The sequence below is a fragment of the Musa acuminata genome, chromosome BXJ1-2, assembly GCF_036884655.1.
Source record: "Musa acuminata AAA Group cultivar baxijiao chromosome BXJ1-2, Cavendish_Baxijiao_AAA, whole genome shotgun sequence".
NCBI lineage: Eukaryota > Viridiplantae > Streptophyta > Magnoliopsida > Zingiberales > Musaceae > Musa > Musa acuminata.
In genome coordinates, this window is record NC_088328.1 from 27,888,905 (window position 1) to 27,902,124 (window position 13,220).

Sequence of the window (13,220 nt, forward strand, 5' to 3'; positions counted from 1 at the left end):
ATCGTCTCGTAACGCACGGACAATTATATCCGCGTCCGGGTCGGCTCCCGCAAACGCGGACGGCGCACCGCCCCACCGGCCGCGGGCGCACTCGGAAACAGCAACCATGGCCGCTCAGCTCATCCATCTCCGTTTCCCTCCGCGACCGCTCCATAGGTAATCCAAAAAGTTCACCACCAATCGGTTTTCCTTTCATCGGTTGGCGCTTGGAAGGGAATTTCTCTTAGACCAAATTCTGCTCTCAATGTGTTTGTTAGAATGCTGGAGAGAAGCTCTAATCGCGTCGTGTTTATGCCCGCGTTTCTTTTCCTTCAGTTTGTCGGTTCCTCTGCGATGCGTAGGACGCGATTACAAGGTCTACACGAGGCTTGCGGCCCGACGCTTAACTGCAAAATGGTTCCCCAAGCTGCGGTACGCTTTGGAAGAAGAGTGTGTTTCCTGCGATGTGGAAAATTCGCGGGGGTGGGTAACCTTCCTTGCTTCTCCTAAGTTATGTGCTTGTATTTTTTATTTTCCGTTTTCCTGACAGCCGCTCGAAGTTCTGCATCTCTGTCAATCAGGTACCTGATTGTTTTACAGTAAGAACAGGTGGGTCAAGTTTTAGTTGGTCTCAACAGTTATAGGAATAGTTTCATTCAGTAACTTCAGACTGGCTTTGGATCTAACTGTCTCGACCAAAGAATGAAATGTAAGTCCAAAAATATGATGACCCATAAGGCAAATAACTTTCCCAAAAGATAGAAGAGGAAGAAGTAGGAGGTGAAAAAGTAGTAGAAGCAGCATCCATAGTAGTAGTAGAGGTAGAAGAAGTATACTAAATCAAGGTTCAAAGATATACACTGCTTAGTGTTTAAGTGGTGTCCTAGTGAACCTCCTTTTGCAGGAATTTTCCTCTATATCTTCTAACTAATTGATTTTTGTCTATGGAGTGTTATTAGCATGTGGTATTGCTTTATCTTTCTTTTTAAAGTCAAAACATTCCTCATGGTACTCCAAACAGGAAGTCTCGTACAACCGTGTATGTGCATCTCAACAACGTGTCATGTATGTGAATTAGAAAGGTCCAGTTTTACAATTGAAATTCTTCAGCATTATGGTATAGTGGCTTCCAGATAAATTTAGTATTTCAAGACTTAAAGGACCTAATCCTGAGAACTATACTGTCCTTGAAGTATCAGTGTGAAGGTATGAACTCGTTTGTTCACACTTGTTCTTTGCAGTTTTAAATTATGGGGTGATCCTTAACATAAACATTCCATTTTCTTTAGATCCAGTGAAAATAATCAAGGCATATCATGAACACACACAAATATTTTATCTATTTTATAGTTTCAGATTCTGTGGTATATTGTCCATACTGTACTGGTTTTGGTCCCATATGGGTATGTTACTGTGCTGATTGTACTGGTTAGTATGGTAAGTTTCCTGTGTATGTTGGTACATTTATTTAAAATCTTATAGTATGAACTATGAGCTTCACCCTACTGTCTGCTGTTCAAGCTTGCTTCCTTTTGTATTTATTCGATATCTACACCTTAGGATCTTATTAAATTTGGTTATCCTTTCTTAATTTTGATGCATTTCGGGTGAGTTTTGATTATATTATTATTCTTGATGTTCTCAGTTGTTGGTTTGTTTAATGCTTCTCAATTCTCCTGTTCATCCCATGACATAAGACAATATTATAATAACTTATACAGAACATAATTAGGGACATGGAATGCGCATATAGGGTCTTTTGAATATTTAATACATTAAGAAGTTTTACAGCATGGAAAGAAATAGTTAGATAATTATGTATTTGATGCTGATTTCATGTGTACATACGTAGTGTTGTTGCTTGATATGAGCAGGCCGTATTAAGAATGAAGATGAAGAATTGCTATTTTAATATAATGCTAAACATAGACAATGATAAACAACAATTTCAATGAAGGAAAAAAATTGATTGGACATTGTTGACCACAGTCTATTGTTTGACATATGGACAGCCAACACTCTCAGCCACAATCAAAGAATAAGCCCTTTGAAAGTTTTCTGGGTGTTCTCTGTTCCAAATTTATCTGTTTTTTTTTCCTTTCTTAAAAAGTGTCCTTAAACTTAGAAGTCACTGTCTCAATAGCATATGACGAGCATAAGCATTAAATGCATATTAATTTTCAAATGGGGTCATATGATGCTCGTGTGGCAAGCATAGCTGCTGATGTTTCCAAACCACTCTTTTGTAAGTTGGACTAAACAATATTTTAAATTGGTTACTAGCAGGTCAAATATGCTTGATGGTACAACTAACTCTTCGAATGACATGGATGATTTTGAGGGACAGCTTAAAAATTTATTTCTTGAAGTCAGAGCGAAGCTTGAGATGGGGAATAAAGATGATGCTGTGTATCTACTTCAAGCAAATTTTGAAGCAGTAAAAGAGCAGATAAATGCTGGTTTTAAAGGTATAGAACAAGCTGCTATTCTTGACACCCTAGCTTTGGGATACATGGGCATGGGCGATTTTAGAACTGTTGAGCATCTGCTAAATATGGTATGTTGACTTGCGCTGTAATAAAAATATGATTAATCTGTATTCATTTTAGGGATTTTGTTTGTCAATCTGTGTACTCTTTAAACTGTTCAGACCATACATGTTCTATGAATGTAAAGTGGAAGTTTGATGTCTTTCATAAAGCATTTAGTTATTAATGAATTTTCATGCTGTTGTTTTGTGATATATTTTCAATGACTAGCAGCTGAAAGATATAGTTGGTGAACTGCATGATGACATACCATTGATGGATTCGATATTGATGCACATGGGAAGTATGTGTAACACTATGGGGAAGTTTGAGGAAGCAATTTGTTTATATGCAAGAGGTATCAAAATCATAGAGCAAGAGTTTGGTAAGAACTCAATAACTGGTTGATGTTGTCAAATTTACTATCACAATTCTTTGTTATTGACATGCTTGTTTGTAGTTATGCTCTAGGATGTGAGATTTAACTATGTCTGTGTTGTTGCATCATATGTTAGGTGACCTTAGATGATAGAGCTAGTGTCATGCCTGGACAATAGCCTAGGCAACAAACTACTTAATAATTAATATTATTTGTTTTCTTTTAACAAAAGATGTAACTAGTTTGATGTTCATGTGCATAGTCATTAACTCACTTACATGCTAGTTTGTGCACTGTACATATTGCTGTTCCAAGTGACTGTAGCCTTTAGATCGTGATGATTTTTTTCTCATGGACATTCACGTAAGCGTCAAGGCAATTGCTTATAGGTTATAACAAAAGACATCTTTCTTGAGAATCTTTTACTTACTGTTGTATTGTATGTGCTGATTAGGGTAATAGTTATTGTCATATCTCAGTGGTATTTGATTTTTGTTACATTGTTTTGAGTGTGTTTTAAGTAGCAAGGACAGTGGCCCATTCTGGATCCAGTCCATGATTTGCTTGGTTGGAACAGAGAGGGAAAACAAGGATATAGGATTTAGGTCTTTCTTGAACTTTTCATCCTGTAAGCCACCTTTGGGCCAATTGATTTGTTGATGGTTTAATTATTGAATCAAAATTTGCAATTTGTTGAAGATAGAGCATTTCTTTTGGATATACAATAATATCAAACTTTTTTTTGGAATCTGTGCCTGACAACCATTTGAACCCTATATGCCACAGGTTAAACACTAGTTTGGTATGAGGCCTATAAATATCTAAAGCACAAATTTTAAGATGTAGCACTCCCATCTTTACCAAATCTGTTGACATCAAATTTCATGGGAACATCATAAAAGAACATTAAACATATTCAGCTTGCTTACACATGTTTAGGGCATTGGCATATGAAATTGAGTGTCTTTATACAATTTTGACAAGCAGCATGCTAAGGAACAACTGGCACATGTATTAACCATTATGATATATATATATATATATATATATATATATATATATATATATATATATATATATATATATATGTGTGTGTGTGTGTGTGTGTGTGTGTGTGTGTGTGTGTGTGTATGTGTGTATATATATATATATATATGTGTATATAGATATATGTATGTATGTATGTATTATGTATATGTATATATATATATATATATGTGTGTGTGTGTGTATATATATATGTATATACATGTATAAATTGTATATACATATATACATGTATATGTATATGAGACTTACTAGAAGTGTTTTAAGAGTCTATAATCTGTATTATTTTATTTCCTAGTAATTACGAATAAATTGACTAATTAACGATGACATTCAACAGATTTAGCAGAAAATCATGTATTGCAGCAAAATACATAATATTAAATAATATGTTACATTGGATATCTTAAAAAATACAATTTATATGCAGGAACCTACAGTCCTTTTCTCATAACACCTCTTATGGGAATGGCAAAAGCCTTGGGATTTACTGGAAGAGTCTCTGAAGCTGTAACACTTTATCATCGGGCTATTGATATCTTGGAGAATGCAAGAGGCACTGAAAATGAAGATCTTGTGATTCCTTTATCTGCTCTTGGTAATCTTTTTATCAGTGAAGGGAAGGCAACAAATGCTGAAGATTGTTTTAAGAGGTAAGTGCTATGTATGGTTTTTAAAAAAAGCATACAAGTAACTGCATGTTTTTGCAATATTTATTGGGTATTTCATGTCTTGTGGTCTATTGACTTGAATTTGTGGCTTTATGATTTTTGAGTGGCAGTCAGGCTTTTGTGTATTTTCTGTTAACTCAGATACACTATCGTTGATCAATTATAATTCTGTTTGACTTATAATTATCCGAACCTTTCCATGTTGAGGATTACTCTTAAGGACATATACTCTTGCTCTCAGGATCTTCTTGACCTGATGACAGATGGGCTTTGCTTGAGTTTTTCAAATTCTTAGAACTAAATATTACAATTCCATAGCTTAGAAGTACAGGAATCTCAAGATTAACTGATAGCGTAGTTTCTTATAATTGTTCATTTGTCAAAGTTGTAATTGGCAACACAGCTTGACAACAAGATGTGCATGTACATATGTTTGTCATCCTCACCTAATATACTAACATCAGAACATGTTAATACAAACCGGCAAATCAAGAGTCTTTTAGTTTTGGTCTGATTGTAGAAGACTACAGTTGACAGTTTGCATTGTGAAACTCAAAATTTTCCTCAAAGTTTAGCTCTAATTTATTTAACAGGTTCCTGCTTTTGGACATCCATGATTAATGGAAAAAACTATTTAGGTAGACTGCAAAATGTTGTGGGGTCCCTAGTGCATGGAACCTAGACATATGGGTCCCACTCATAAGATTTGTGGGAAGTGGCATTTGTCCTGAAATTTTCCCAGGTGATCAGTCACCTATGCAGCGTTAATAATACATTTGTCCCTGGTGTGCTAATAAGGATGCATGCCATATCGAGGATCACAACTTGTTGCATCATAAGAATTGACATACTCGGTAGGTACTCGAAAAACAATTATCAGCTTTAGCCTAATTAGTACTGGTAAATATTTATCACCTTCCCTTCTCTTTGTGACCAAAGGATCGTATTGGTGCAGATGGCTGTATATATACAGGTTTAACTAGCTTAGATTAATTGAGTGAATAAATTTTAGAAAATCTGCTTGGTTCATTAATAGATAATATTATAAGAGCTGAGGGATGCAAAGCTGGAAGTTGGCTTATATGGTAAATACTAAATAGTAAGCAGTTTGGTGAGGAAATAATGTCTTTAATTGCTAATCTGTTTCTAGGGAGACAGAAAATGTGATTTGAAATATTCTTCCTGTCAATCGAAATACCTTCTGTAATATTTGGCAAAATGAAAGGACATGAAATTGATGCATGCAGAGAGGTTCAAGTGTTAGAAGGATGTTAACAAAATTGGTCATCAATACATTGTTCTAGCTTTCAGTTTTTTTGGACACTTCAATTTGATCTTGGATTCTCCTTCACTTTCATTGTTGGTGAAGCTTGATGACTTACCTTTTAGACTTTTCCAATGGGCATTATGAGTTGGCAGTCCCCTTGCTATGTAGCTTCAGCAAGTAATATAACATTGTCCATTTGCTAGAAGAAGAATTACTGGTTAGACAATGTCTGAGTTCCTTTTAATCAGTCCTTGGTTATGAAAGGAAACTAAAAACTGCTTTTGACTTCATGCTTTCGTATGAGCAATGGCAAGCACTAAGCTGGACTGAGGAAGGCAAAATGTTCTCACTTATAAGATGCTAATAAGTTGTTTCCAGTTCCTCTTCATCATATTGCAAATTTTGCCCCCAACCTTGGTACCTGTAATAGCAAATGCCAGTTTCCATATGGATCATCCTATACTTTTGTGGGTAATAAAATAATTTAAAAAATAGTTTTTTTTCTCATAAGTATTAAGTTTGTGTTTTAACATCAGGATAATAATAGTTTTCTTGACTATTTTCTTCTACTTTCTAGAATTTTAGATATATACAGAAAAATATATGGAGAAGATAATGGAAAGGTGGGAATGGCTATGTGCTCCTTGTCACATGCTGTGTGTGCAAAGGGTAAGTTGTGCCAAAACTTTCTTTAAGTATGCTAAATTTGAACTCCCTTTTACAGGCAAAAGAATATTTATAGCCTTGGTTTTGTCTCTTCTCTGCTCTAGTCTATTCTAAACATCTATTGATATTGTAGGAAATATTAATGAAGCAATTTCTATGTATAAAAGTGGTCTCCAAGTAATTAAAGATGCAAAGTATATGGCTGTAAATGATGACTTACTTGAGAAAATGAGGACTGATTTGGCAGAACTGCTTCATGTTGCAGGAAGGTAAATTGCACAATATATCGGATTCTGTATGCAGTGTAGGACCCATGGAAAATGTTCATTGTTTTTATATATGGATTGTGTTCATAATTCCTGAAGTCTATGATAGCTTTACCCATTGTTCTCTTGATATATGATGCCATATTCATGCTAATTTTTTATTTTCAAATGCAGTATGCCTAAGATTAATCTCTGAACCCGACTGTCTTTACTGTGCTATGAAAAGATTTCAGACTTTTCCCTTTCTTTCTGAGTTCCATGGAGCAGTAGATAGTGTTTAATACTTTCTGAGCAATATTGAGCAACACACTACAAATTGTCTCAAATGACATGGAAGCAAATATTGAGCAACAGTGGGACCTACCTAAAACCTAAAAGCATCACCATGATTATCTTTAATCCACAGACCACAAAAATTTTATGTGCAATGTCACTAAATAATTTTAAGGAAAGAGAATAAGTTTCTTACAAAGTCCACTTGTTGCTTCCTGCAGTATCATCTAGGGGATTTTGGTACTTGTGTTATTTGTGATCAGGGACCCTTAATTTTAGAAGAAAAGGAAAGGAGAGATATGAAAGAAAAATAGTAAAATAAGGAGATTTGAAAGGTTGGTTGGTTTCATCTGTAGATGTGAAAATATTATGGAGTCAAAATTCAGAATCCAGAGTGTTTTTATTAAGATAGTTTATATCAAAATTCAAAATTGTTTTGGAAATTTTAAAAAGTTATAATCAAGTAATATCAACAAGATCATCATCATCGAAGTTTTCATGGGCTTAAACATGTTCACCACATTGTTTTCTATCCGATGAGTTATGGGTGGGTGTTGTATTTGCCAAAGTTGGTATTCTAATTTTTTTAATATTATGTTGTAGAATTATTTTGTCCAAACAGAAAACCACAAACTATTTATTTGGGTGATGGTATTCATGGAATTCATTGCCTTTTCTTCTTCTTTTTTTTGTTTCTGTAGTTAACAGTTATATATATATATGTGTGTGTGTGTGTGTGTGTGTGTGAGTGTGCGTATAATGTTAATTGTTCAATTAAAATGATCCCAAATAGACTCATCCCATCAGAAAATGTTTCGCCGGACAGGTAAAAGAATGTGGTGGAAAACTATTATTTGGAGTTACTAAAGAACATGGTTTGGTGTTGTCTGGACCACTATGTACTGGGTAATACATATTGGTCCAGACTTGAAACGGAATGTGAACTACCCGTTTTTGGCAGTCCAGATATGATACAGGGCTTACTGCCTGATAAACCCTCTGAACTGGGACCATGAAATATAAAACATTATCAGGTCATATGATTTGCAACAAAATCATATATAAATTACAGCCATAATATCAGACACAAAATGTAGATGATGTTATCAACATTGAGATATATAATCATAAAATGAAGCACAAGGTACAGACAATTGTCTCAACCATGAAGTATAAAACATTATCAAGCCAAGTATGAAAAAGATAAGACAATCTACTTATAAAAAGTACCTGAAATGTAGAACCTTGCTGAAGAATACTAAGGATGTCATGATTAATGAGCAGTTGTATCCTGATAAGCTACACAGTGTAAAGAATAACTTGAATATATGTAACTACTTGTTTTACTATATCCCAAGGCCATGATCTATCCAATATTAGAAAAAAGGAATCCATTTCTGTCAAGCATATTTTTCTCTGTACATCAAAATTTATGATGTCACTGCTGCTTAGCAGACTCATTTGAGTCATGCAACTTTTTTGGTTAAACACCATCTTTTCAAATAGAGATCAGAAATACTATTAATGTTCTCCATCAAGGTAAGCACTATGATATGTTGGTTTCAATTAATGTTTTGTTGTCTGGACATAACTCTGCACCATGTTTGTGTCTTTATTGTGCTTAGGGAGCAGGAGAGCAGAGAATTACTTGAGGAATGTTTGCTTATATCTGAAAAGCACAAAGGGTTAGAACATCCTAGTTCAGTGACTCACGTTCTAAACATTGCCATGTCACATTCTCGTTCCAAAAATTTTGCTGAGGCAGAACGCTTGCTAAGGACATGTTGGCACATTATGTTGAGAACAGTAGGCCCAAAGGATCAGTCAATTACGGTCCCTATGTTACACCTTGCAGTCACATTATACAATTTGGATAGAGATGAAGAAGCTGAGCGACTCGCTCTAGAAGTAGTGCGCATCCGTGAGGATGCATTTGGAAAGGAATCTCTTCCAGTAGGTGAGCTTGTTATACTTTTTTTTTTCTTCTGGAAATATAAAGCTCTTCAGTTTACAGTTTGTGCAGGAACTTATGCAACTGAATTGCTGCATGTACTCTAAAAATTCGAAATTCAGTAGCACAAGTGGCCTTCTGTACTCTGTAGTAGAAACTCGAGCATTATTCCAGTTCTGGAAGCTTTATGCCTCATGTTCTACTGGGTGGTGGTACTTTTGATGGACGAAGCCAGTATAATTAGTGAAAAATCATACAGATTTTGCGAAACCATGTGCTGCAGCCTAAATCTATAATCAATCATTTTTGTGATAGGATTAATCCCTTCTTCATTGGAACTTTGACCAGTGATTTAAGTTCCAAAAGTAAATGTGTATATCTTCTTATTATCAGGCTGGACAGGTTTCCTGTCATACTGTTGATAGCATACCACAACTTGCAGTATCTGTCTTAAATCTATATATTTTACCCAAGATCTGTCATACCGGATCGTACCGCCCGGTACGGGTGGTACATACCGGTCCGACAAGCCAGTGGTACGCGAACCGCCTGGTACCGGTGTATCGCTCGGTACACCGTACCGTACCGGTGTAGTGCTCGGTACACCGTACTGTATCAGTACCGAGCTCAGGTCGAAACGCCGGTATGGTACGATACGACAGACCTTGATTTTACCCATAAAGTGGATAAGGACCTCAACGCCAAGATTGTCATGTTTTCTTGTGATATCTGATGAGAGTGCTTTTATCTCAAGAAGTCAAAATAGTCATTGTAGGAAACATATTTTGATTTTGGAGATGGTTCTAGAAAATATATGGTAGTAAAGAAATTGTGAAGTCAGTAGTATATGTTTATTTTTCTTGTCACTGCATTGTGCAACCACATTGAGGGTCCTATCCAAGCGTCATTGTTTTTGTATCTTTTAGCCATTGTTGCCTATCTTTAATGATAACAAAATTTAGAACTTGCTTAGCATTAATGTGGCTCTTAATTAAGGACCCTTCCATGTGTTAAGTTCATGTCATATCTACTCCAAGGATTCATTATTTCTGTATGGAATTGCTCATTTGCAGGTGAAGCCCTTGATTGCCTAGTGTCCATTCAGATGAGACTAGGAAAGGATGATAACGACGTGTTGGCAACACTGAAAAGAGTGTTGAACATTCAAGAGAAAGAGATGGGTTTTGAGAGTGAAGAGGCTTTGACAACCTTAAAAAAGGTTGTCTTTTATTTGGATAAAATGGGAAAGAGGGATGAGAAATTGCCTCTTCAGAGAAGATTGTCCTTGCTCAGAAGAAAATACAAGCAGAAAGTTTCGGTTTAAGAGGCATGCCACTGTGGCCCTAAAATTTATCTTTTCTATTTTCCTTCTCATATATTGATGTCAACTATGACACTAGTTTGCTGTGATGCAATTACATTTTCAGGTTTGTGGCTGGGCAGTGGCTCAAGTCATTTCATGTGCAAAAGCTATCTACACCTCATTATTGATCAGCTGAAATCTTTCTTAGCTCAGTCTCTGCAGAATCAGAAAACTGATACTACAGTGGTGCCTACCAACTTGGTACCAGTGAAGGAATAGGACACAAGTTGACTAGTCTCCGTCAAGCATGTAAATGATGCCTTTGGCTTATTTTACCTGAAGTCAGTAAGTTTAAGTCTTTGGTAAATATTATCTTTGAGCGACAGTTTGCCTTGTCCTATTCACAAGTGAGGTTTCCATTTAGATGGATGATCTATAACATGCTTTGGATGAGATGTTTAGTTATTAGCAAAGTTTTTTCTCCAAAGAGGATTTTTGTTAACATGCAAAGTTTTTCGTGATTGTTTCTCACTAGGTATTGTGATTGAATCATTTGTTTTTGTTAGTTTAGTGATCAAGAAGGTCAGGCTGGTGATGATAAGGATCAACAATTTTCCTGTATATGTAGATTTGTCACATTACATTGTGATAGCCAGATTGATGTAGATGATGGAAAGGAAACTGGCTCTTCTGATTCATTCATTGCACATCATGTTGTTATGCATATACTACAAGGTTTGTTTGGAATTATACCATCTGACAGTCTATTGATCTTGTTACTGATTGGTGTAAGACATGTAGTTAGTACTTTGGTGGGGACTTCCTATGTATTTGAGTCCCACTTACACAGTTTTTAGTAGGTGTAGGTAATGTTTGTTTGTAATCATAGGAATGGCACTAAAACCATTATTAACCTTAATTGCTTGTTAATTTACACATGGTGCTTCAACCAGTTAAGAAGGATTCATTTAGATCTCCCCTTGAACTGTTCCCCCAGACCACCCGTCTGCCTGCGTAGAGGTTTTATGAGAGGGAAGGTTGTTACTCTTCCCATTATGCACTTTGTGGGCTAAAACTACTGATTGAGTATTAAAAGAAGAGGTGGTTTCCAAATTCTGCAAGAAATGAATCTTGCGATGATGAACCAACGTGCATGCAACTGCACAATGGAAAAGGTAAAAAGAATTACATGTAGAAAATTTTCCTTTCTAATACTTTTTGAGTTAAAAGACATCCAAATACTTATCAGCCGCAACTCTAATTTCATTTTGTTTATCTTGCAAGGGAAAACATAAACCAAAGACTGGATGGGTTGCCTGGCACTGATATTATTGGCCTGACCAGGCCCTCTCTCTCTCTCTCTCTCTCTCTCTCTCTCTCTCTCTCAAGCATGCAGTTGAAGATCATGATCATGTATACAAATGACAGATTGAGGGCCAATTTGCTTCACTTGTCTTTGCAGGCATACATTTGGGAGTGGATTCTCCCTATGTTTCTCATTTGCCAATGCAAGGCCTACAAAGATGACACTGTGACACCAGCAACTACTGCAGCAGAAGAACTGTATTTGTAGTAGGGTTTTACTTCTGAGAAGATGGAGATTTTATGAACTTGATGGAATGATTAGCCACTGCTGAAGTAACCTACGGTCAATGATGATGCAAACAATACTATTGTTGTTATCTTATTAGAAACATGTTACCTGGGACTAACATGGCAAGAAATATTTGCCTTTTCCTCGTGATGCTGCAGCTAAATGATCTGGAAAAGCCACTGTGAGGAGGGGACCCGAGAGAACGATGGTGGAACGAAGCGGCACAAGGTGGCCACACGGACATAATTGCACCTAAAAGCGACGGGGATGAACAGCCTTAGACACTTGGTCATATGTGGAACTCATCGTTCAGTGTCTCAGAAGGGATCGAGACTTGACAGGAGCCATTAGTTGATCTGAAAAGAAAGCGTTATTATATCCACAGACAAATCACTTGACAAGCTGCCAAATTGACGTACTTGGACGTTTGATTCCCTCAGAAGCACCCAAGCTTAGGGATTTGGCAGCTTCTGAGAGTGACCACCTGCTGAGTAAAGAACCATGGGCAGCTTCGACCTGACCATTCTTCTTGATGCACATTATTTGATGTTGGAGGTGGTGCAGTGGACAACAAACAGACTGATATTTTTCTAGAAGAAAGGCTGTGCTGGAATTGGAAGCTTTCATGGTTTGTGCATCTTGTATGAGGGTGATAAAGATAGATCGACTCTCTGGGCTCCATTGTGTACCTTCAGCTTCAGTAAGTAACAGCAGAACGACTCACTTTTGAGTTTCATCTAATTTTGAGCCATGGGAGAAGGTTTGTGGTGAGTTGCTTTCTCATTCAAGAACTGCAGTTTCGTTTTCTCTGCATGATAATTGAACCTGCAGTATTACCCGCCGGAGATAGTGGAGTCTGGTTGAAGTATTTGGCTGCATCTTTCTCTCTTTCTCTCCCTACGAACCATGTTACACACCAGACAGTAGATTTTGATCATGAGAGAGAGAGAGAGAGAGAGAGAGAGAGAGAGAGAGACCTTATCACTGCACGACGCGGATGCAACTCTATAACTGCTTCAACATCTAAACAAAGATCTACTTGTCTTGTTTCAGACGCACATCTCTCTCTCTCTCTCTCTCTCTCTAATTTTAACAGGACCGGGCAGTATCTCTAATTTCTACTCGAATAGCAAATCACTATTTGCTTGATTGGATCTTCCCCAAAACTTCTCCCCATGATGTGATATCCATGGCATTTCCAACACAGGCCTAACCAAGACCTGGCCGACCTGCACTCATCTGGACGAGCCATTGTGAAGAGGGGGACCCTCGACGACTGTGAAGAGGCAACAAGTT

At 36.7% G+C, this 13,220-nt stretch overlaps 1 protein-coding gene across 2 annotated transcripts; it reads left to right on the forward strand.

The window, feature by feature from the left end:
• The first annotated feature begins 1 nt into the window (after window position 1).
• Window positions 2–10,851, forward strand: LOC103975477 (uncharacterized). 2 transcript variants are annotated; one of them, XM_065098697.1, is made up of 10 exons: window positions 2–156; window positions 316–462; window positions 2,266–2,536; window positions 2,739–2,892; window positions 4,364–4,586; window positions 6,449–6,540; window positions 6,671–6,806; window positions 8,702–9,033; window positions 10,101–10,354; window positions 10,455–10,851. In XM_065098697.1, exons 1-9 carry the CDS (start codon window positions 107–109, stop codon window positions 10,349–10,351), a joined length of 1,656 nt encoding a protein of 551 aa, XP_064954769.1. In that variant the 5' UTR covers window positions 2–106; the 3' UTR covers window positions 10,352–10,354; window positions 10,455–10,851. The 2 variants fall into 2 exon arrangements, with proteins under 2 accessions (XP_064954769.1, XP_064954775.1); XM_065098703.1 differs by having other exon boundaries at window positions 2,742–2,892.
• The last annotated feature ends 2,369 nt before the right edge of the window (window positions 10,852–13,220 follow it).